The sequence below is a fragment of the Prinia subflava genome, chromosome 10 (assembly GCF_021018805.1).
Source record: "Prinia subflava isolate CZ2003 ecotype Zambia chromosome 10, Cam_Psub_1.2, whole genome shotgun sequence".
In the NCBI taxonomy this organism is placed as follows: Eukaryota; Metazoa; Chordata; class Aves; order Passeriformes; family Cisticolidae; genus Prinia; species Prinia subflava.
Genome location: NC_086256.1, coordinates 8,465,647 through 8,491,424, shown reverse-complemented (window position 1 = coordinate 8,491,424; position 25,778 = coordinate 8,465,647). Strand labels below are relative to the sequence as shown.

The 25,778-nt window shown below is 41.4% G+C and overlaps 1 protein-coding gene across 2 annotated transcripts; it reads right to left on the bottom strand.

Annotated features, from left to right (window-relative positions):
* Positions 1 to 37: 37 nt before the first annotated feature.
* Positions 38 to 22,460, bottom strand: MKNK1 (MAPK interacting serine/threonine kinase 1). 2 transcript variants are annotated; one of them, XM_063407143.1, is made up of 14 exons: positions 22,357 to 22,460; positions 21,376 to 21,485; positions 18,827 to 18,909; positions 15,735 to 15,833; positions 14,966 to 15,063; positions 13,427 to 13,506; positions 11,930 to 12,003; positions 8,810 to 8,914; positions 5,777 to 5,832; positions 5,162 to 5,257; positions 4,203 to 4,397; positions 3,432 to 3,596; positions 2,784 to 2,827; positions 38 to 1,863 (listed from the first exon to the last, which is right to left on the bottom strand). In XM_063407143.1, the coding sequence occupies exons 4-14, from the start codon at positions 15,829 to 15,831 to the stop codon at positions 1,635 to 1,637; spliced, it is 1,239 nt and encodes a 412-aa protein (XP_063263213.1). In that variant the 5' UTR covers positions 15,832 to 15,833; positions 18,827 to 18,909; positions 21,376 to 21,485; positions 22,357 to 22,460; the 3' UTR covers positions 38 to 1,634. The 2 variants fall into 2 exon arrangements, with proteins under 2 accessions (XP_063263213.1, XP_063263214.1); XM_063407144.1 differs by having other exon boundaries at positions 2,784 to 2,824.
* Between the last annotated feature and the right edge of the window lie 3,318 nt (positions 22,461 to 25,778).

Genomic DNA, 25,778 nt, shown 5'->3' with positions numbered 1-25,778 from the left:
AAAATAAAGAGGAAAAAAACCACAAAGAACTGCCAAATGTGTTAAATACATAACTTAGGGCATTTTAATTAAAAAAGCAAAATACATTTCATTATTCATCAGCTGGCACGACGTATAAAAATTTTAAATAACAACTTTAATATTAGTCACAAAATACAGCATGTTTTATAAAAATAGCTGTATGCACTGATATTACTGATAATGTAAAACCACTCTGAATAGGCCATGCAAAGACATTCAACTTTGACCTTTCAACTTCCAAGTGCTTGTTGCATCTGCTACATTATCCCTTCTCACTCTGCTTGGGAGAGTTTTGTGCTGGCACCTGGGGGCCTCCTGCTCCCCCCCTGCACACAAAGCCCTGGCAAAAGGTTTCAGAAAGGGCTGACAAGTTAAGGTGCATCATGGGCATCTCAGTGGCCCAATTTTCACAGCTTATGTTTCTGAAAGTGCTCAACATCTGTGTCCTTCTCCATGGACCTCCCTTTGGTCACTTAAAATCTTCAGCTTTTCAGCCAAAACCCTTCCAAATTATTCTTGGCTCTGTTGCACCACAGTATTGAAAGTGGAAGCAAAAATCTAGACACCCAACCTGAGATTACTGCAGGAGGCAGAATTCTACAGCTGCAGCACCATTTTTGTACAGTTGTTCCTCTGCTTGTGGCATTTCTAAATTATTCACACACCAAAGTTCACATTAGGAACTCCAGGTTGGACACACAAAAGGCCATGAAGAAATACAATTTTACAGAAAGGAAGGTTTGGCTGAAGATAGCATTAATAAAACCCCATATTAGTATTAAAAGCCTACCTAGCGGTAAATATAAACTGTTACATAAACAGTCTGTTACACTGCAGTTATCAGATTTAAGAATGTAACTGTTGCAAGGGGACATAATGGACATCAGGCTCCAGAAAATTAAAAAAGATGGTATGGAGTACATTATAGTTAAGGGCAAAGATATGCCAGATAAAACCCCCACCTCTCCCAGTTTTCACCCCACATGCTGACACACCAATTGTCAACAACATAAAAAAGCTACCCAGAAGTTCTCTCCATCTCTAGAACTATGAGCAATCCTTGTACCTTCACAGTACCATCCTCATTCCATTTAAGCCCAATGAATGTAATGGAGACAGAGATCCACCCAGTCATCTCCATTCCTGAATCTACAGAAAGAGAGGAGGGTGCTGTTGGTTGAGAACAGTCCCTGCTGCTGGCAGTAACAGCAGCACCTTCAAAATGTGCCATCGAGGAGGGCAGCCATTGGCAGGGAGAGGCCTGATGCTCTGCTAGGCAAAGTGTAGGTTTTTCCTGATGCTTTCAAGTTTGCATTTTAAACTGTGCTCTCTTAAGAAGAAAATGAGGGAAACCTAGTGATTTATCGCCTCATATAATACTGCAGCAAACTCATCTTCTGCAGTTAAAAAAAAAAATCAGTTGAATTATCTTAATGCACTAAATCTGACAGGCAAAAAACATTCCCATAAAAAGCTGTCCCCTTAAAGTTACAAGTCACATCACAAGAGCAAGCTCCTAATCAAAGTGTCAGAAGCAGAGCAGCTTTTATCAGCGCTGAAAATCCACATAAAAACACAGACTGTTCCTGCTCCCCACACAGCAGGGAAGAACTTTAGAAGGCTTTATGGGGAAGCGGCTGGAAGTCGCTGGTTTTGGTGGCGTGTGCCATGGCCCTGCGCCGGGCCAGGCGGGATTTGGAGGGAGGGGACAGTTTCATGGAGCACACGGTGTGGGCGGTGCTGTCCTGCTCCGCGCTCAGCTCGCTCTCGTGCTGGGACAGCTGCCGGTTCAGGGCTATGGCCTCGGCAGCGAACAGGGTCAGGTCCTTCGTGCTGCTGTTCCTGGCCGGGGAAAGAAAAGGAGGAAGCAGTTTCAACACAGGCACTTCACCCACTTGCCCTCACAGCAGAGTGTCTCTTTCCAGGCGTGTTTATTTCTTCTACCGAATCCTTCAGACAGCAGGCAAAATGAGCAGTTAATATTTGCATTTATCCTCACTCAGAGGACCAGCAATACATGACAAAAACACTCTGGGATTTTGGAAACAGCCACAGTTCTCCATCTGCCAAGGACTTCTGATTATAAACCCAGGAAGCCACTTGAGATATCACCCTTAACTTCTGCCTGTTCTCAAAGGATGGGTATATGGGGCCATTCTGCTGTCCTTCTCCAGAGAACTGCAGTCCTACTATAACTGCACCTGTAAATTCAGGAAATGCATTTCTGATGGGAGAACCACCTGAAATCACCAGCAGCACACAGAGACAGAAAGAGCTGTGTGACTCAGGCTCTCTGGTGTACAGAATCTCCCATCAAATCACCTCCAATGAGGCTTGCCCTGCTTGCAGTAAATGGATATTGTGAGTGCCACCAACTACAACGAAAGTCAGATCCAAGTCTGTGTTTATGGTGATTATTCACCCATCAGAAAGCAGTCTCTTTGGGTAACACACGCCTTTATGCCTTTTTCTCCTCCTCCTGGGCAGCAAGCTGAAAAAACCCATCATTATTCCCTGCCTAAGATTAACACTGCACTGCAGGAATTCCCTCTAATGCTTTTCCCACAAACAAGCAAGATTAGATCATAAAGAAAATTCAGCGTTTTAATATTTCTGATGTTCTTAACAAAATTAGTGTGGGACATGAAGCTCCATCCTCAGCCAGGGATGTTACCTCCTAATTTGTCAACTCCTCTCTCCCACCCATTCTTTCAGTAATTATTTTTGGCCAAGTTTACAGATGTTTAGAAAATAAACCCTACCTTTGAAGGACTTGAGGGGTGGGCAATCCCCTTTCAGGAGCCTGCTAGAAGAAGCAGTTAGGAGAAATTAGTTACATATTAGCAGCTGGGAACCAAACTTTCTCAGGAGTGACAAAAACCAAGTGATTCCCCCAAATCTTTACAACTATATTGCAAATAAACTAATTCACTGTGGGCTTACAAATCACTGTTTGCAAAGCATATTTCATAATCTGTCTCCCCTCAGAAGATTTCACAGCTGGCAGGTATAAGACTAGAGCTTTGGAAGCTCTCCAGAAGGTCTATTCCTTCTTTCCTGAACTAGGAACTGACACAAAAGAGGACACTGCTGTTCTTTTATAACCGTATTTACCAGGATTCTGCATTACTGTATTAGCATAGTAATTTGTGTACTGCAGTGCTTGCTATTCACAAGAAAGCCATTTGAAATACACAAAGCAATAATTAAACAAAACAAACACTTAAAGGCTGACATATTCATCCAAATATTTACCACGCAGAAAAAAGAAAGCCACCGTGTATCATTTAATTAATCAAGATACAAGCACTGAAGCACACAAGGACTCTAATAAAAGGTTCAGAGACAGGGAACAGTTTGTTTGTCATTTTGGAAGAAGAATAACTCTTAATAGAAAGGGAGATACGTACTCCTTGAACCCATGAATGTTGCAAAACTTGAGCAGCACTAAGTCGTTCTTTGGCATCACAAACCAGCAGCCTTGAGATGAGATCTTTGGCCTCAGAGGAAATATGTGACCAGTCCTTGTCAGGAAATTCATATTTGCCTTCCTGAATGCTTTCAAAAAGCTTGTTCTAGTAAAGGAAAAATTATTCCATTGAAAAACACTGCAATCAGAACATTTCTCAGGTGAGAGCTCCCACTCACTTTTATCCACCTAATGGGGAGGACAACAACTGAAACCATCCAGTCTCCTTTTGCAGTCACTGGAGAGGGACAGGCAGCTCCACAGAGTGGCTCAGTGCAGCCTGAGATGGACACAGTACACTGTCTGCTGAAAACACTTCCCCCCACCCCTAAGAGGGCAGCTAAAATACTCTGTTTTTAGAAAATAAATTCAGGCCCTGCATGCCAACACTCAGGGCTCAGCTTTTATTTGAGGAATTGCAGTGACTACCATAAACCAGATCAAGGGAGGATTCCAGAGCGGGGAAGAGGGTGAGGAGAAGCTCTGAGATCTCACAACAGGGGAAAGGAGAGGCAGTTGCCCAACCTTAATTTAGAAACCGGTATCTCTCAACTTCTATATTGCCACCCTCACTTCTCAGTGACACCTCATCCTCCCAGCTCCCTGCCAGCATCAGGCACAGCTCTCCACTGCTGATATTACAGCAGGTCCTACACCCAGAGCTCAGGGGAGAGCTCTGCACTCCCCACACACCCAGGAAATGCAAACTCACCTGGCAAACTCTGCAGACTTCTCCTCTGTCCCAGCCACAGTCTGTGCCACAGTTGCCCACGAAAGGGGGGTAACCACTGAGCATGATGTACAGAATCACCCCCAGGCTCCACAGGTCACATCTCTTGTCATAGAACGTGGCCTCCTCCATGAAGACTTCCACCACTTCAGGTGCCATGTATTCTGCTGAGCCACACTAAGAAACCAAATTCAAGCAAGTTTTCAAAGGGAGGGTCACATCAAAAGAAGACTCAGGTTTATCATTTTCCACTCTTTATACCAAGTGGCTTGGTGTAAAAGCAGAAATCAGGCATCAGTGAATACTGGAGTTCTTTAGCAGCACCATAATCTGTTCCACATGGCTGTGAACCTTTAATCCAAGGTCAAAATATTAATTTACATCCTTCAGGTTTTTAAATCTTATCCATTAGTTATCATACAAGTGTATCAGGGGAATAGATTTTTGTAAGACTTCTGCAGCGCTGTCAGATTTTTCTTTCACAGTAAATGGTAAATGCACAGGACTGTAGTTTTTCAAACTAATGTGTATTATAAAGCCACACACTGATTAGAGAACCTGCATTCTCCTTAGCTCATTGGCTTGGCTACAGAACTAAAACATGAGGAAAGGAACACAAAATTAAGGTTCAAAGTCTGTCCATAGGCACACAAAAAATGGGCACAAAAAGTTTCCCCATTTGATTGTTCAAGAGATAAGCAGGACTAATGTGTCACACACCAGCCAAAAGGAGAATTAACACTGTGAGCTCCTGTGCTTTTGTGTATTTGTCCTGTGACTGGGAAAGAGAGACAGTATTTATCACACATACACTTGCTTGAAATGAACTGTCCAGCACTGGGTAGAGTGGCAGTGAGCTCTTTGGAAGGTCTTCTCTGGAGATAAGAAAAATTGGTTTACAGTAGAACAATAAAAGCACAAAGTCACACTAGGTCTCTCACCGGTGTTGTTAATTCAGGAGTAGTTATGGGAGTACATGCACTGTTCAGCTTCACCCCACTGCCAAGATCAAAGTCACATATTTTTACTGGTGATATCTAAAAAAATAAGAGGTCAGGAAGACTGGTATTAATTCAAAATATATGAATATGTATATATGTGAAGTAGAAAACCCCAGGACAGAACACAAGTCCCTAGTGAGACCCCGTCTCTTACAGTCACCTTCCACTCCTTGCATTCACCTGCCCTGCCCCAGCTGCACCCAGCACCTGGTCCTGCTAGATTATTTTTCATTTGTTTAGGCAAGTGCCAGTACACATCAGGGCACTTTAAAAACTGGTCATATAATGTGGCCTCTATATGCTGCTTGTCTGTCTGGGTAATGGCTCAAAAAAGATGAGGCACTAGGGTGTCATTGTCATCCCTCTCTAAGGCAAATTGTTTACATTTTCACAGCTCAAAAAATAATTTAGTCTCTTTTAAGCTTCAGTTCTGTTAAATCTGGTTGAAGTTCAGTAATGGGTTCAAAAGTTTTCAAGAAGAGAAAAAACACAAGGACAGTTTTTGGGAACCAAGTTTAAAAAATAGTTCGGAAAGTTAAGAGACCAGAGCAGCACCTTTTCTGGAGATTCACACAGGATGTTTTCAGGCTTCAGATCCCTGTGAGCAATACCTAAACAGAGAGTACAAATGTTCATTAGAAAGGATACTCCCCTGTTTTATTTCTCATAACTTCTCTTTATTAGAAGGTGGCCTGGGAAATATTCTAGGTCTGAGCCTGCTACACACTCCTGCCCCTCTTAAATATAATAATTTAATTATGAAGTGCAACTGTTAAAAGTCACTGTTGCATCCTGGGGTACCTTTATCCTCCTTAACTGTACAGGAGAGTCTGTCAAGCAAATAAGAACCTGCTCACATCAGAACTTTTTGTTAGCCCAAATTAATTATGTTCCTCAAAACCAGCTTATTGAGATGACTGACTTGTAGGAAAGTTTAATTCTTTATACAGTTTAATGGAATTATTTTTGTGCCTTTTAGAGTAAACTTTTTGTTTCCAGATGGATCAACTGGCTTGCTGAACTCCTATCAGCACAGACAGTACTTGAGGAGCTCTCCTGTACAAAATAATCCCAAGTTCCCAGATGAAAATACTTCTTTGAGGTACATACTTAGCGTTGAAGCAAATGAAAAATTAAAGGTTCAGTTAGAGATGCAGAGGAAAAGCTAAAGGAAAATAATCAAAGGGCTTCTTCATTTGATTCCTATCAGAATACGCAAACCTACCAGGGAAGCACAAAGTTATCTGTGTAATCCACATGCCAGGTGGTTCTCTGTTGTTAAAGAAGTTCTTCAAATGCCTAAAACCACAATTTCTGGAAGTTCTCTGTTTAATATGATCAAACCAAATTGGAAGGTAGAAAATGAGAGCTAAAAAGATCAAATCAAATGAGCAACTTGGCTGTAATTTAACTGCAGCCCAATCTTGATTTAGAAACTTACACTCCAAGGACACCTGCTATTACTTCAGAGTACAAGAAGGAAAATTCCACCAAACTCTAGGCAAGGGAGCTTTTAATGTAGTTTCTTCAGCACACTCCACAAGGCGTGGCTGAAGATATAACAGCCCCAATCTAAAGGAATCAGTGTTCATGCTGACACAGTATGGCTTGTGGCTTTGGCACAAAAGATGGCACAATGAACCCAGAAGGGTGGCCTGTGCTGACATTTACAACAAGGCTGACCAAACTCCCAACAGTTGGCTTGGCTCACAATGGGAAAGCCAACAGTACCTTTTTGTGTTATTGTGTGAATTCAAATGTCTGATTATGTAACATTTGATTTTGCAGTTGCACAGAGCACTGAGAAAACAACTGCCTTTAAACACCCCCCCAGCAGATTATTAGCAATAAAGCACACACATCCCAAGTGGGTGTAAGGCAGGATTATCATCCAGCTGAGTTTTAAACTACTCCTGGCAAAAGAATTAGTTGTCCTCATTCAATTTTTTTAAAAGCATTTAGCTATAGGACTTCACCATTAAGCTGTGCAATAAAACTGCTTTAATTTCCTGTTTACTTTAGTGCTCTGTATCCTACTTACTAATTATTTTAATGTCACACGGAAGAACCATAAAGAGAACAATAAAATGAAAAGGGGATGTAGCTGATTCTGCAAGCCATGTCCCCACTGTCCCAGTTCACAGCAAACAACAAGGAAGCAGATTGCTGCTCTACAGCTATTTTAATCAATCACTATCCTCTTGTTTGGGAAAAGGGGAATTAAAACTAAAAGCTAAGGCAGAACTACAGAAAGGTATTAGCTCAGTTATGTTAAACCTCTTGAATGGGATACGAGGACTTTCAGCTGTTGAGAAACCCACTACAGTCCTGCACATTAAAAAATAATTTTTCCACATATCCAGACTAAGTTTCCTATTTCTTATATGTCCCATATCTCAAAGACAAAATCTTCTAAATGCAGGTATTCAAGAAGCACCTGCTCTGAAGGTTTAACAATGAATTATCACATAGACAGCCTGTGGTGATTACCAAAACCCTTGGACCTAAGTAAGTTTGGTTTCAAATTCAAATTAACTTCTTTAACAGTCACACCATGTGACAAGATTCACCTTCCTCAGGTTTGCCCCTTTTATGCTTATGCATTGCTAAAATTTTCTTTTTAATGGGTTCAACTTGTTGAGGTACCAGTGCTGTGATTCCAGCTCAGCATATAAACAGTCCTGTGACTTAAGAGTACAGACTACAACTAAACATTCATTGAACCAGGGCCAGTACTAAGCAATTCAGGCAGCAAATGCAAATCTGCTGAGACCTACCAGGCTAATCAGAATGGCAAAAAGGAAAAGAAAAAATATATCAAAATAAACAACCCATAAACAGTCTCCAATGAGGTGCCATTCTATTCAGAGCTAGTCACTGTAACACTAACTGAAACTGCAAGGCCAGATAATCACAACTTAGCAAAGATTTCCAAAGTATCCATCACATTCAGGCCAATAATATACTCTGGAATAATGTACAGAAATTTCTGAATTTAAACCAAAGTATTCAAAAGTCAAAGAATCAGAGAAAAACACTAACATAAAAACAATCTCTACAAACATAACTGCTTTAAATCTGAGCAAATTCCAAAGGAATTGAGGACACCTTCAAATAAAGACTATGGTTCACTTAGGTCTCAGTTTAACAGTGAGAGTCTAAATGTGGGGGCCAAAAGCTACTACAAACCAACAGGCCTTGTGACCAGCACAAATTCTGAGTAATTATAAAAAAGTAACCTGATGTAACTCTGTTGACCTGAAAGACGAGGAAATTAAAATTTTATTAGATCCCTTTTGAGTAACCTTTATATGGTGGCTTGTGTAACAGGAACAGACTCAACCCTAATGTTAACTCTCTCTGGATGCTGATTCAAGTTTGCATCTTGAAAAGCCTTTACCATTTTAACACTCCCAGTTACTTAAAATGCTACAATGTGAAAATAATATCATAGAGGAAAACAGCTTAAGTCATCTGGCATTGCTGTAAATGGAAACACTAGCAAAAGCTGGCTACTTAGAGATAAATGTGCTTTATAACCTAGGTGTACAGTATTAACTAGTAAAGATGGAGGCAGCCTTCTCTCACCTTTTGTATGAAGAAAGTCCAGAGCAGAGGCAATGTCTCTCACCACTTTGCTTGCTTCTCGTTCATTGAAGTGCTTCCTCTTTTGTATGTGGGCCAGGATTGAACCTGTCAGGGGAACAGGTGAAAGGGAAAACCTCAGTATGAATGCTGAACTAGTTCCAAGTATCATGAATCCATAACCTCATTTTCACACTTTATAGCAGCCTTTCACAGCAGGCAACTTCTGTGGAGCAAAGAGGGGAATGACTAAGAAGAAAAGCCCCAACTGGGCAGCTTCACCACTTAAGTGTGCTAGAACATAATTTTCAAACAGTGCAGCTGTCTAGTTTAAGCACAGCATGAGAGGCAATCACTGCCCCAGGACATGACTGGTCTGTTTTCCACACACTGATAGAGCAGAGATTTGCCAATAGTACCAGTAAAACTCAAACATCAGCTAGGGAGATACACAAACACTTCAGCAAAGCCCAACCTAACCCAGGTCATGGGTGGTCATACCCAAACTCTCATTTTCTAGAATGTCACCATTGAAAACGTGCACTGAAAGTCAAGGATACATGTTTTATACCTCAACACCATCAAAGTAAAAAGAGATTTGACCTTTAAATACACATCAAATTTCCCACAGACATCCAGGCAAGGCTTCTGCACTGACTTGAGGCAAAATTTGCCCAGGGACATAGAATCTGACAAAAGACCTCTAAATTAAAATATACTGACAGGCTGGTAGCTTGCAGGCAGAGTCTCACTGGTATCCCTTTAACAAAGAATAAAGGGAGGTTTGATTCCTCATTTTCTTAAAGTGAATTTAATCAAACCTCTCAAAAGATTAAAAATGTCTTAAAAACCCCACGTAGTCCACAGAGATCCCAGCTCCCTAACTGGCCTTACTATTGACTTCTGTTTTCTTATTCAGAGAGATGTATTTGTAAAAGCAATCAAGCAAAGAAATTCAAGAAGTAAATGCCATTTGTTACTAGCCCCAGTACACTCAACATTTTCTCTCTCAAGTGATTTCACTTTTGTTCTTCAGTTCTAGACGTGGAAGGAAATCTACTGGGTAATTCCTATTCTAATACCACCAATGCTACTGCCACTCCTCCACAGTGAGCATTCAGAGAGGGAAGAGAAAGGATGTTCAAAGAGAAGAGAGATGGAGAAAGGACTGCTCAGATACGCACAGCCGTGCTGTGGCAGGTGGGTGGAGGAAGGCCCAGGGTATGAGATTTCAAACTCAGACATTTTCCCTTGCCAAAAAACAACAGCTAGTTTGCTACAGAATTCTTGAGAGCACAAAGTTCAAAGGGGTCTCCTGGTGTAGTTATTCTTTGTACCTTTAGGAAGCAGTAACAGTTCTTCAGTGTTTCCAGCCCTGTGGAAAAGAGCCCACACTTTGCAGGAACAATACAGTGCTCATCTCACTCAGCAGGTTTATCTGAAATGACCTTTCTGAATAGAGCTGATGTTCAAACTCTCTCAGATAAGAATTATATCAATAAAAACATACTTTGCTGACTTTATATTCAGCCCACATAGAGAATTCTCATGAAGAAAGAATAGCAGGGCACTCCTACCCCTCCAGTACTCATCAGAGAGAAAGCATCATATAGCACCTCTCAAAATGCATTTCAGAGGAGGAAAAAAAATGAAGAAATAACTCTTAAATCATGCAAGCTCAATCTAATCAGTTAGTTTTAACTCAGTCAATTATAAAATATTCAGACAAGGATACTAAAGGGACTCTGGACATCACAGTGAGCTGAAAACAGAACACAGGTGTAGAGCTCCTTCAGTTACCACAGCTACTAGAAGGCAAAGTTGAAAATAGAAAGCTCAAATTATGCTCCAACACTGTAACAGCAACCTCTGAGACTGGAGTTACTGAAGTAAAGCTTGCATTGAAGATTTATGTTCTCATTCCTGCCAGCCTTGCCACTCACATCAGAATCTGCAGTGCATCAGATCTGACCCTTGTTCCCATTCTTTGTCCTCAAACCACTTCAAATACTGTGTTTTTTTTAAGAGAAAGATAGCCTCAGCCCTAGCAGAGCTGGTAAAAAGCAGTAGCTAAGAGGGAAGGAGTAGCATTATTATCCTCTCAGCAGCCATGCAGGTACACAGACAATCCAGACTCACAAAGAAGAGGGTTAACTAATGGAAGAATGGGGAGATGAAAAAAAAAAGACAAATGCAGATTCATCTCAATCAAGCCCTATTACAGCTAATTTCTCAGAGACATCTGTGCATTAAGACAAAGTGTTATGGGAAAACACAATAAAAAGATGCAGCAATTTTGAGAAAAGGTAAACAAAAGGTTTTGCTCAAGAAATATATACATCCATCTCCTTCAAAAATAGTTCTGCATCTATGCAGAAAGAATTTTTATTTCTTGGATATACAGTTTGCTCTTGGAAACCTTCTTGACCAGAGACCATAGATGATGTTCTTTGGGCAGGATACTCCAGAAGCTGAGTTTTCCTTTGAAGGGTTGGCCACATTAACTCCTGGTTTTGCACAGCCATGCAATTAGTGTGTACTGTAATTATACTCCATGCAGACAAACCTGAGACAGTCCACAAAGTGCTTTCTGCAGCTTTCTTATTCCCCAGGTGAGTGGGAAGTGCTGGAGCCCAGTGACCACTCAGGTTCACTTTGGTGGGCTCTCAAACACCCACAAGCACAACTGGCTCTCAGCAGCAGCAACCCCAGGCACAGGCAAGATGATTTTCATAACAGAGTTCCAGGAAATGAAGTAAATCCTACATCAAGGGGAAATTCTCCCAGAGTATACAGATGCTGCACTAGGATCACACAACACCTGACATCCTGAGTGTCTCCCCTGGCCTGAAGGTACTGTCACCTACTGACTGTATTTCAAACCTGCCACTTTGATGGAGCTGACATTCCCATCACTCAGCCACAGAAAGGCACTGCAAATGCATGACCAAACCCATCAACACTCAAGAATAACCATGCTTCAAGCAGTGTATAATACTTCCTCTACTTCTTGTCTTGAAATTATCAAGCATTTAAAGTAAGTTCTTCAATTTCTACTTTAAAACAGAGGCAAATAGGAGCAGAAATGATTCAATGAGCAAAGGCAGAGTTTCTGCACAGTACCTCCTCGCAGCTTCTCAAAGACCAGGTAGTATCTTGTGTCATCTTCAAAAAATTCTATTAGCTCCAAAATGTTCCTTTAAAAAAAGAAACAAAAAAGAAGGGAATTAAAAGAAACAAGCACAGAGTGTACGCACAGCAATTAAGAATTTCAGCGTGGCTAACTAGGAAGTGCCAGAAGTAATCAAAAATATAAATTCTAGTTCAATAAGTTGCTTTGGTTGCCTGTGGCATGAAAACCACATTTCCAACTCACACTGAAATTTCAGCATGGGAAACAGGCCAAACACCATAGACAGGATTGTGAGAGCTCTGCTACTGCTCAATTGACAGGAAGATAACTGGTAGTAGGTCGTATTTAATAATTTAAAACACTGCATTTGTGCTGAAGGCACAAATAAAGATAAAATTATTAAACTGGCATTCTTTCTCTCTGGAAATCACAAAGCAAAACACATAGGGCTCAAGAGAGACAGGCATCTGTCAAAAAGATATTAAATCCAGCTCCTTGATTGCCATTTTTAGACTAACTCCTGTTTAGCTCATGTAAATTCTTTGCAGCACAAATATCCCAGGTTGCTTTGAGAATGTCAAATGTGTAAGTCAGAATTTTTAACATTTAATGGTACACCCAGCCCCAGAAATCTTGCATGTGGTCATGTGAGCTTGAGTTCTTCATCAGTTGTATACTGGATGACCATTTACTCTTAACCTCACAAAAGAAGAAAGACATGGTTTGCTCCTATACAACACAACATAAGCCCAAGAGTTTGGTAAACAAGTTGGTTTTAAAATTATTTCTGTATGTTGTAAATATTTGTTTGAAAAATTGAATATAGGCTGCACAATTGCAATATTTATACTATCTGTTGTATATACATTCTACATTAACAGAGACATCTAAAAGTAGCTTCAGAACTAGCTCAAACCCATCACAGAGCTCCCAGAGCATGCTGCCAGTGCCTCCACAGCTTTTCTTCCTCTTCAGACAAGAGCAGCAGCTTTACAGCTGCTTCATCCTGTAGCTACATGAAGCCAGCACAGATCCAAATGAGACCTACGTTAGCTTTTTGCTGATCTAAGAGTTCCAGTGCAAAATAGGAAGGATGACACGAGGAGGACACACCACACAGGAGGGAAAGGAATGGTAAGATTTCCTTTCCACAGCAGCTGGTATCATGTCAGCTTTTGGTGATGGTGAAATCACAGAGGAGAGTGTCAAAATGTTAATTTCTCATCTGAACAAAAGCCATGGATCATTGAAGCACAATCAAGCTACATTGACCTGGCTGCTAATTGAGTTATGTAACTAATAATCTGTAAATAATTCCCCTAAATTTCACAGGTGAAGAAGGGGAAATTCTCGCTCTGAATATATCAAGTCTAAATTTCAAGTGGTTTCAAGGAGGCTACTGCAAAGCTTCTAACCTTGTCACACATAAAAATTTGAAAACAATTTATCAAAACACTTCAAATAAACAAAGACCAGACTATACTTACTTGTTACCCTGACACTGGTACAGAGTTTCTATTTCACGAAAAACACGACTCCGACTGTGCCCAGCATTTTTTTCAATGATCTGTGAAAAAGAACTTTAAGAACTCATATTTGAAAAATTACTGCAGGAACTATGCATGTAGATCTGGAATTAGGTAACTGCTCCAAGGTTTGAATCTAGGGCATACCCACTGGAGAAAAACACTCCACCTTTGTTTGTTTGTTCAATTTCTCATCTGGCATTTGTTTACAGAGCACAGCAGTGTCAGCAGAGCTCTGGAAGGCATTCAGAGGACAAGAGAAATTAGGGCAGGAAGAGAAAAAAGGAACTAAATCCATATGTTACACAGCCAGTGACCAGCTACCACAAGCTTTTTCTTACAACATTTTAACTTTGCAATATGCAGAACAGGATATCCTCTTGAGTTCTACCAAAAATAGATTTGAGTCACATCAGACACTGAACAGTCAAAAAGAAGAGATTTGTCATTAGAGGCATTTAAGCAACAACTACCAAATTCACCACAAAATGAGAGTTAAGTTCTTAGTGTAAACTTTATGGAGAACCAATACATAACCTGAAGAAAACATACATTCAATCTCAAAGCCATCAGAAGTCACCTTCCTTCACACTGTCTTCAGGTTGAAAGGGGACAAGAACAAGGCTTTCCACAGAGGCTGAGCCTATGATTGCTGCATGATTATGCAGAATGATTGCTGCATAAAGTGAAAGCTCATAACATTACCAAAACACCACCACCATCTGTATCCAGGACTGGTTTCTTATTTCTGCAGCCTGAGTTCTCTGGTGGAGAACAGGCAACCATTTACCAGTACTACACAGCTCTCTGTATCTGATCACATCCAACTCCTAATGCAGAGCTTTGTTTATTGCAACCTTTCAACTTCAACAATTTTACAAAGTACAGACAAAATTTCAGCATCTACAGAACTACATTTTAAGGCCTTAAAATGTAGTGCCTGTTTTTGAATAGAATCAAACATAAAGCTTCCTTATTGCTGTTATTTGTGTTTGTAATTAAATGGGGGACTCAGGATAATAACGAACTAGTAAATGAGCCCTAACACTTTACAGTGATGTTACAGAAAGAAGATTGGCCTCCATCAAAAAATAAAGACAGCTTTACATGAACACTGGCAGCACCTGATGCTCTCTGAACTTGGAGCAGCACCCAAAAACTTGCACTATTTGGGAGGCCATGCTGTACAATGACTCAACCTCTTCTTTCATAAGAGATAAAGGTAGACTACAACCAAAGAGAGGAAAGCTTGCCCTGAGATCCACCCATCACAGTGATTTACTGTTTGTGATTTCCACCTGCAGCTGATACACCAGTTCACTCTGGCACAACACTTACGGTGACAGGTTTTCTCAACAGTTATAAAACAAGCGCATTTCAAGCATCAAACGTTTCCTAGAAGGATTTGTTATTACCCAGTCTATTGCAGGTTTTCAGAGATATTCAGAGGAAGAAGACACATCACAGACAGAAGTGATGCTGCTTTTACTCTCTACTTACTTTCACTGCATATTCTTTCCCAGTTTGGAGACTGACAGCACCCTGAACTTTGGCATATGCTCCCTCACCAAGCAGCTCAGAAGTCAGCTTGTACAAGTCTGCCAAAGAAATCCAGAAGAAAGGACACATCCATCAAACTGAGTTTTGAAAGTGAAAGTTATTTTAATGAATAACATCAAGACAAGCTCTTTATCTGATAAGCACCCCTCAAATTTATGTAGTATTAAAGCAGACATGCCAGTCTTAACTACACTTCTCTCTTGCAAGTTCCAGAAAAAATGGAAGTAAGCTTTATTACAGCATCAAAATTACACTTTTGTTCACACTAGAAATGTTTTATATCTCAGCAATCTCTAGGATTTCAGCCACCTTCCCTGTCTTCATGTAAAATTCAGAAACATTTTCTTCAGGTGGAAAACAATTAACTCTTTGCTCAGAAAATGCCTACCATACATTATCTACTTGCAGAGATGGTGTTTTAAGTATAACAAACTTGAACATTTAAACCTAGAATACTACTACCATCTTTATTTGAAATGCACCTTCCATTGCTACTTGCCCACTAAGAAGTTTTACACTGCTTAGTTTTCTCACTGAACTATATTTCACTTACAAACCTTCACAGTATTTGTGCATACGTCTATTCAATCAAAACATTTTTATATCAGCACTGTTCCTGCCAAAAAATGAAGTGTTTAGCTAAGGAAACAGAAAAACAGAAGAAGCAAAGCAGATTGTAACAATTAAAAGCTTTTAAATTGTCACCAACCTTCAAACTTCCCAGGGACCTGATCTGTGGCTCTGGTTCTTTTTTTCTTTTTCCTTTTCCCACTGTCTGCTATGGGGACAGGCTGACTGCTGACCATCTCTGTGTGGCAGAACAGAGAGGTGACTTTAACAATCAGTTACTTTAGGAGAAAATGCACATGCTCTTGTTTATGTTCTTATCTGTCCAAAAGTTCCTCTGCTTCTCTTCATCACAGGCTGCCACCTCTTTTTCAAATATAAGAGGAAACCTAAAAAGGCAATTTGGGTGCCAATTAACAGTTGGGGGGATGTTAAATAAATGTAAAAACAGGAGGGAACAATAATGCATCTATACTGAATCCTTATCTCATGCACAGTAAGGCAAAGCACAGAAATAACCCACAACAGAACACGTGATGACAGCAGACAGCACTTGCAGCCTCACAAGGGCACTCTTCTCTGAGCTATTCTACTGTTTTGCAAAGAGATTTTTTCAAATCAGCTCAAGAAAATGAGCCTCCAAAACAGCAGGAAGGTGTGGGGAAGTTTCAAACCACTCAGTGAAACAAAGCAAACACAGGTTAAGGTATCACAGGAGCAATCTAGGCCAGTTGATGCTACCAAAAGGCCATAAGGAAAATAATTTCTCACAGAACCATAATGTACCTTCTAAACCACAGATCAGTGGGTAATTTATGCTCCAAAACAAGAAATGTTTATGGCATTTAGATTTTTTTCCTACATTGCTGCAGATACTACAAGAGCTTAGTCAGAGATAACAATTTATTGATGCAAGATAATATGGCAAAAAAAAGCACCTGCATTCTGTTATTGAAGGCTTAAATAAAAACACTGCCATATTTGTAGAGCTAACCTATATCCAAAAAGGTTAAATGATTCCACACTGAGGTTCTAGGCAGAAGCACTTCACACCAGTCACATCCAGCTGAGTTTGCCTCAACAGTTTAAAATGTCAGCCGAAAGTCCTCAAAACAGTAGCTAAGTAGCTAAGACATTTTACAGCCAGGAGGAATTCTTACTAAATTATCTTTTACTATCTTGTACTACAGAAAAGGCTAAATCAATAGAAATAGTGTAATTATGAGAACACTGGTGATGAAAGAGCAAGTCCCAAAAACTTGTATCAATTCTCTTTTTACAGAGATTGTGAAGAGCAGTTTTTCTGCCTTTCACTGTTTGTAAAGTACTCAAAACATGGGAGAAGCTTCAAGGCAGAAAACATTCCACAACAACCTACCAACACACAAAATACTTCTTCTATGCTCCATTACATTTTTCTTGTTCTGATCTGTCAGTAATAGCTACTGTGAGTGTCACTTAAAACCCACGAGTCTGAAAATCTAGGACAAGTGTTATTTTGAAAGTCCTTTCTCCTTAACAACTTAGTGAAACACTTAAACATATATCACTCAAAGCCTCAAAACAACAGTAAATCCTCATTTTCAAGTCTTAGGCAGACTATGTTCAGAAACCATCATGATGGATGTTATATGTGACTTCTTAAATACAGAAATATAAAGCACATTTTACCAAATTCTGAAGAAACAGCTTCCTTTTAACTCAAACTGACACACACACAGCTTCAAATTTTAACATAAAGAGAAGGTGAGCCTTTGGCAGCTAATTGCAGCTCTCCTCTTTTTCAATTCAACCTGCCTCAGGAGTTATTCAGAACTAGGACTGAAATGACACACATGAAGCTGCTCAAAGATAGGGCTGCTCTGCTTGAAGGTGGTGCTTGATTTCCAGAAGGTGTCAAAAAAGTAACTTTAATGACCTGACCTTCTACACGTCATAGCCAGACAGGTTCTATTCCATTTCAAATATCACAGTTTCAGAGCTTGAAACAGACTAAAAATCGGCAAAAACTCCAGAATGTGAATCCTGTCTCTTACTACAGCTGACATAACCAGCTTCACAACCAGCTCCTGCACTCTACCAGCTGGCTCTGATATTTACAGTCAGCTGTTTATTAACTCACTACATTATTTCAATTCCCTTTAGACTGACTCAATTCCTAAATTACAGAGAATTGCTTCCCTGAAAACAGGAAGTTCACTAGTCATGTATATAGAAACCAAATTGCTGAAAAGTTGACATTTTTAACCTATAGTCTTGACTAAATTTGCCATCATATTAAAGCATCAAATGTTTGCTGCATCAGATTCTTATTACTGCTCTGGTCTGCTATTTCACATCATTGCTTAGCTCACTGCTGTCAACACAGCTTATCCTTTAAAGGTATCACAGCTTCACTCTCATTACTCACTTTGTTATAGTGAACCAGTACTTAAGTAACAGCTGGTACTACAGGAAAACACCTTCAGTCCAGCCAAACTCTTCAAAGGTTTTTAAAGCTTTTAAACAATTTTTTTTCCTGCAACTGTACAACCACAAGAGTTTCTGCTGACACTGAAGGACAGCGTGCCTCAAGCATCCAAGCAATGCTGAGGTGTCCTGCATACTGCAGGAGTGCTTCTGGTGACAGGGACACTGAGGGTTCTGAGGTGGCTCAGCCTGCCAGACACAGAGTTCAGCATGAACTGCTCTGGAGGGAAATGGCCCGTGGACACATCAGGTCCAGGATGAGTGTCTTCAAATTCTCATCTGTCCTTCTCCAGTCAGGTTAGGATTACTACTCACAGAGTAATGTTACCAGTAAAATCCACACTGTATGTAAAATGAGAGCAGCTTTCTGTCTTAGCTATGGTTTTGTTGAAGCCCCTGAATATTATTACCATCACTGTAACTCAGCATTGAGGCAATATTTAACACACACATTATTCAGAGCCTGTGTGGGAAAAGCCTTTCTCTTTTACTTTAAAGAAAACTTGCAAACAAAGCCAAGAGAAGACGAAAGGGAACAATTACCACGAGTTTCACTTCATTCAGGCCTTAAGTCGTCTTTCATCTGACTTCCTAACACTCCACATATGAACATGCCAAAATCCCCCACCCAGACCTAACTCCCTTCTCATTCTAATCTGCCTCCCAAAGCAAGGAAGAGTGTATTTGGAGAACAAGCACATGTGTGTAACAGGAAGCACTTGGAGAACACAGAAGAGATGCCTTTTTCTATTAAGAAGAAAATACCTTGTTTGTGTGTTTGAACACAGTGGAAGAAAGCAGAGTCCACCACCTGCTCCAAAACTGGGTCTTTCTTGAGCCAAGTTGTTCTGGAAATGAAAAGAAACACCATCATATTCCCACTCAGAAATCATGGAAATGTTTTTCCACACATTTAGGTAGTGCCCAGAGCCTAAAGACATTGCAAGGACCTGTTGTGCTGGGCTTCACACAAACACACAGCAAAAGCACAGCCCTACAATTTCACTGCAACAAAATGGAAACAGACTTCAGTCCAGTTTTCCTCTCAGCTGAGCGTCTCACATTGTTCCTGGACCCTCCCTTCTCCATCAACACTGGTTCCTGTAGATGTGGCTCATAATGAAACTGGACACTGTCAGCAGGTGCTGATTCTACAAAAACCATCCAGTTGCAGGAAGCTCAGAACAACCCAAGCTGCCTTTATAAAGCAACTACGTAGCCATTAATTGTGTTTATAATGTTACACATCAAGAGAGATACAATTTGAAGAGGAAGAATGTGCAATAATGAATGATAGTCCTGTGTCAAATCAGAGAGATTATTTTATACTCATTCTGTATGAAGTATATTAATTTCAAATTGTAGAGAAGTGAATACTCTTCAAAGTGATTTTTGCACTAGTTTGCCACAATTCATTCTTAGCTGGCGGAGTTACCTTCTCATTCCACCTTCAATACAACTTTTAGTTTCATTTAATCTGAGTTATCCACGAAGGGAGACGAACTTAAAAACATTCCAACATCTTCTTAATAATATACAAGAGCATTAACATTTTCAAATGAACACGCAAAAGTTCACAGGAAGCCCAAGCAATCCAATTTCATGAAAGAGCAAGTCTGACAAAAATTATTGATCCAGCCTTATCAGACATTACTGTAACAGCTCACAGAGTGTCACAGCTGACACCACCTGCCTGAAACCCTTCACGCTGGGGAAAAGGTTACAGCAACCTTTCATTTACGTCCATGCTTCTCCCTGCCATTCCCTCTGTCACTTTCAGAAGATCGGTGTCACATTATCCCCTGCTTGCGCAATTTGCAAAGGAACTTTTTGGTCCCCTCAGCTAACACTTCCCTTGCAAACTAAGTGGGGGTTTTCTGAGGATCCCAGTCAAACCCTCCAGCAATGGGTGGATCTCACTTTTCAGGATAGCACATCAAGTTATTTCAGATAGATTCCTCCCACCCCAATTTCTTACTTCAGCAGAATTACAGCAGGGGAAGCAGGGAGAACCATAATGGAGAGGAGAGCACACAGCCTCCTTTCCCGCTCGTGCTGGAGGAACAGCATATTTTGACACACATGCTGCAGACACGAGACCTCCTGAAATCAGCCTGTGTTTCCCCAGGCACACATGCACTTCTTTAAAAGCATTAATTATCATTCAGAATGACAACAAAAGAACTGTTATCATCCCCACTGGAAAGACAAAGGCAAACAAGACAAGTGTCCTCCAGCTAAGACGTAACAAGTAGAGAGAACAAATTAGACTGAAGGTGGCTTAAAAACACTGTAATCTTTTTAATTTCTTGTTCAAGGACAACGTGTCTCCAAGGCAGCCACATGGATGGGAGGATATACTAGGGTGTATTTCACAGGGCTAACAAATAGTTGTGAATGGTGAGCCCTGTCAGAGCAACATGGCACACACACTGGTTATTGCACTACAAAACACCCTCTGTCTTTCCACATCCAGCAGAACAAACAGAATATTTAATGCCACTGACCACTGGCAGATAGTTCATATTTAAGACTTACCATCACTGGGCAGTAAGAACTTAGCAGCAAAGTTATTTTAAACTCCATCACACACATTCTAAATGAGAAAACTCTTAGCAATAGTGTGTTGACTCACCTACTTAAAGGTTCTCCAGCCCTTAGAGCACTTTTAAATTAAGGAGATACCCAATGTAAGTAGGTTTTGAGGGCCCCTTACTAAACAGCAAGCTGTTTACTCTCTTCTACATCTGATGGCATGAACAACTCTCAGAAGTCTGCCTTTGCATCACCAAGTAGCTCCTCTAATCCCCCTCAGCTCCCCTGCTGTTGTAAACAAAAGAGAAAGACTTCCTAGAAAACAACTTTTCATTTCATGCAGATACAAGATAAACATTTCCTGCTCTTGCTCCACACTCTACAAATGATCAATCAGATAATCACACTTGTTGCTGGAAAAAAAGGCTACACAACATACATCAGCAAGCAGCCCTGTTCGGAGAAGCTAATCTAATTTAATATTTTTCTAAACTTTGAAGGCTGATTTTTCTTTGTTTTCCCTTCTTTGTACTTTCAACTCTAAAATTACGTCATTAAACTCCGCTGCATTGTCACATTTGATGTCACATAAGATTTGTTCCAGTGTTCTAACATTTGTTACCAGGAAGGTCCTAGAAGGAAGGAGGAAATTCCTCACAGCAGTAAATACTTTTTTTGAAAAGTACTGGTACGATGAAATGATGTCATAGAAGCATTTTGGCTGAACAAGACATTTAAAGAACCAAGAATGGTTCAAATGCACAAGGCACCCACTTTACCTGGAAGGCTGCCAATACAAAACACCTTTAGAACTGAAGCGAGAGGTTCAGCTCTGCAGGAGTGTTTGGTGTTGCTTTCACCCAGCACCTGGGAGGCATGAAGAAGAGCCCTGTTTAAGTAAAAAGAAAAAAAGGCAAACGATAGTTCTTTGAAGTTATCAGAATGCACACCAACCTTCCCAAGCCAATTGTGAGTCGTAACATTGTATGAGAGAGGCTTTTAGAAGCAGTCATGCGGGAAATGTAAATGTAAATGCGGGAAAAAAAAAAAAAGACAGTGGCTTATTTCTCAACAAGTCTGACACTTCACAGACAAGTGCCACTGGTGTCAGGGAATGGGCTGATTTTTGGCTATCACAAGTCCTGCTGATGCCAGCAGCCGAGCTGTCATCCAGGACTGTCCCGCTGCTTCTCCTGCCTCGGAAGGTCACCCTGCTCAAACTAATGCCACGAAGTACACATTAGACAGATTTTCAGTGTTTCTCGGGTTTCACAACTCTCGTTTTATGCCAGAGGAAAATCACAGAAACTAAAACATTTCTCGTGGTCACACTAAGGAGCTGGGTTCATTCGTCTTTGCCTGCTCTTTTCCCACTCCAGCAATGTCCTCAATAGAAAGCAGCTGCCGTAGGAGTGTACAGACTAACCACGCTTTATTGAAAAACGCGCTATGTATGAAACAAAGCACTCTAAACCTTCGGGGAACAAATTTCCAGCTCCAGACACGAGGAAACTCCCGCATTCCTTGGGGAGGGCCCCCAGACCCAAAGCTGCCGACCGGAGCTGAGGCACCTTCCAGCCGTCCCCGGGCAGCCGGGGCTGCCGCCGCTCCCGGCGTCCCAGCGCTCTGCCCGCCGCACTCCCGGACGAGCCGCAGGAGCTCCTGTGGTCACGGACCGAGCCCCTGGGCACTCCCCTCCCTCTCCTCCCCTCAGCCAGCCGAGCCGGGAAGCCCCGCGGTCGCAGCCCCCCTGCCCTCACCTCCATGGCGGCCGCGCTCCCTCCTCGGCGGGGCGGCACCGCCCGCCCCCTGCGCGTGAGGAGCGGCGGGAGCGCGCCTGCGCGCGGCACCGCCCCTCAGCACCCCGCGCGGGAGCGCGCCCGGGGCGGGGCCGCGGCTCCTGTGAGGGGACGGAGCGGGGAACGTCAATGGGGGAACTTCAATGGCGGAACAGCAGCGGAGCGGGCCCGGCTCCCCAGGCTCGGCTGGCTGCTTGCAGTCCTCTCCCTCCCCCATGACCAGATCACAGAATCACTTCGGTTGGAGAACCGAAGATCCTCGAGTCCCACCAATGACCGAACACGCTGTGTCAACCCAGTGCCACGTCCCGTTTTTCCTTAAACACCTCATGTTCAGTAACCCAGGCGTGCCCTCAGGCAGGACAGACTAAGAACGGAAAAGAAACGTAAAGTAACAACAACCAAGGGCTTGGATAAAGCTAGGGAGGCACAGCATGGAAACCCTGCTGTTGGACAAGGTGTCCAAGGGACTCCGAGAAGGTGGTGCTGAAAACCTCCTGAGCAGCAGCTCTGTATTCACACCCACACTTGCTCCTGTCCCCCTCGGGATAATCAAAGTCCTTCTGCATTTTTTCTACTCTTCCTTGAATAATTTAGATGCAGCCTATTTTCTTCCAGCTAATTCCTTACCTCCCCACAACTGATCTCTCTTTTTACATTAGGAGTGAATCATATGTTCCCTTTGTGTCCAATACAGCTACAGAAGAGAGGGAACAGTGTAAAAGCAGAGGAGAAAAGACAAACATGCCACTCAAATACTTTTTAATAACTACGATTGAATTAGGCTTTTAATTTGTCAGTTTTATCACTTTTTAGGTTCGTTATATTGCTAGAAAATATATTTGATTGGAAAAACAATCAGGTTTTCTTCTCAGCGGAGACACAAGGCATCTGCTTTGTACAACAGCTCCAAGAGAAAAAAAAAAATAGTAGCAGAAACCTTGCTTTGGAGCTTGCAGATGAGTCCAGTCTTTCAGTTTTACAAAGTAAAGTTCTGATTTACTTCACAGGTGTTAAAAAGGCTCAGGAAGAGACACCTGTCAGTGGTATTTCCCACTGTAAGGCTGAGCAAGAAGGTGGATTCATTTGTGGAGATGGTTGCAATAGCTCATTTCCATATTAACTCAGACTGGCATTTTATAAGGTTATTCTCAGTTTGGGTGACATTTTGGCTCTCATTTGAGTAGAATAAATTAAAATACATAAATTGATAAATTTAGAGTTTGTGTTAAAAAGCAAAAAAACAGTAGATGGACTCCTCTGAGGTACTGCTCCCTGGCTCATTTGTGATATAGTATCATTTCCATAAGGATTTCAAACATCCGTGGAGATGCCAATTTTGCTGGGAAGTGCGAGATGTTGATGCCTAGAGACTGCAATCATTGCACTGTGTGGCTGCAGATTTCAGAGTAATAATGGGAAACTTTGAAGCTGAACATGCCTGGAAAAAAAAATCAAAGTAAATTGCAAGTTATGGAGTTATCAGGACTTTGGAATTCACGTATAGATGTTCATTTTAGTTTGCATTTGTGAAGATCTGGGAATTTTCACACCGTGTTACCCCTTTTCACCTGGGAGATGGAAACTGCCGAAGATTGGCAGGAAAATGGATGGCAAAGGGAAATAGCCCTTTCCACCTACAGAGCACAAGAAACCAACTTCTTTTAGCTGTACTGACCCAAACCTTTCAACTCTGCTGCCACATACAGGGTTAGTAATTTGTTGATAACAGTATTTTTCACACAAAGCTGTTCAATTCCAGTAGTGTTAGCTGTTCAAATGGCTCAGGTTGAAAGACAAAATTCAGATTAGTTAATGACTTACAGTTTTAACCCAAAGCATTGCACAGTTTCCATCTGGATATGCAGCTTGATATCCTCAACTATCCACAAGCTCAGCAAATGTAAGCAAGTTCAGACAGATGTTACCTACTCTTGCTGCCTTCTCTGCCAAGGGGCCAGGAAGATGCACCACAGTTTGAGAGAGCTGCCAATCCCTCACCTGGGTTCAAGGGACACAGCTCAGAAGCACAGCAGTGCCTGAGACAGCCAAAGCCCGCAGGTCCCGGGACGGGATGGGCTTAGTGACCATCAGTGGTTTCTCTGTGGTATCCTCTCCCAGGATGAAAGCATGCCTTGTTCTTGCCACCAAGCTGGCAGTATAAACAGCAGAAGCATTGAAGCCTGTTTTCTGAGGGATGCACTCGTGCAAGTTGGTGCAGTGTCTGATGTCTAAGAAGGTGCAAGCCCAGGAATATTTCTCCACAGCAAAGCCAGCCCCAGCAGTTGTTCCCTACAGGAATCTCTGGTAGCTCATGCAGGCTGAGGATGTTCCTGTTTCCCTCTCTCCCCTCAGGGAAGGGATTGATAGTCTTTGCTCTCCACTAGCTGCCCACCTATTTCCACAACACCTCAAAACCTTTTATCCTTGAACGGTTCAGGACTCAAGTCTGTACAACTTCTCATGTTAATCTCCACTTGAACAGAAGTAAAGGGCAGACTGTGGGAGTAGCTCAAATCCAAACAACCACATCCAGACTCTCAACATCTAGAACTGTATCAATTCAGGGGAGGTCATGTCAAACTTCTGTAGAGTATTTTCCAATTGAATTCTTTGTGGTTTTTAATTCCCATTCATTGCTTTTTGTTCCACCTTTTTCTGCTGGGTTAAAGGGCTCTTACACAGAACAGCATCTTCTTACTGTGGGAGCAGATGTCTGTTCTCAAAGCAGGGTGTATGTACTTGAATTTTGTTTTTCTGTCCCTTTTGATCTTTGAAAGATAACCCAGCTGCACAACACACTTAACCAGAGGGCAAATCTTTTTTCAATCTAGTCTGTTATAAAGCAGGAGGGGAAAAAGAAAATAAAAAATAAATAAGTAGTTTGATTTTCATTTTGTTGTTTTTAATAGAATAAGCATTGTATTTCTGGGAAATGTTTATGCTATTATTTCAGGGGTAAGTCCCACGTAAAGTGAAGAAGAAAGCACCTCCTCAAATGGTATAATTAACTTATTAACTACAATAATTCGTTCTTCCCCATGACTCTTCATTTTATTTTTAATAGCTTTTCAAGTGCATGGCTGCTTTTTACCCATGCAGCACGCAGCAGAGAAGAGAAGGATCCATTTGTGTTGGCTGTTAGGCAAAATAAGAAGTAATTACCAAAGCTAGTTTTGATTTAGCAGTGTTACAAATGGATCACAGTACTCTGGCCTATGTTTTACTGCTGAAATTATTTCAAGCCTTGACTAGAATTATTCTGCTCTTATCTGCCCACAGCCAAGCACCTGAATCTATATTTAAGCACCTGCAATCTACTCTGATTTTCAGGACACACAGCATGTACTGTTCCCTCTGCTGTTCAAGGAATCTGTACAGGC

Coding starts and splice junctions, on each gene's coding strand:
- MKNK1 (XM_063407143.1), bottom strand. CDS start 15,831: ATGGTCAGCAGTCAGCCTGTCCCCATAGCAGACAGTGGGAAAAGGAAA. Junction 12,004..13,426: donor TACCAGTGTCAGGGTAACAA/GTAAGTATAGTC, acceptor CTTTTTTTAAAG/GAACATTTTGGAGCTAATAG. Junction 8,915..11,929: donor CTTTGAGAAGCTGCGAGGAG/GTACTGTGCAGA, acceptor TTCCCCTGACAG/GTTCAATCCTGGCCCACATA.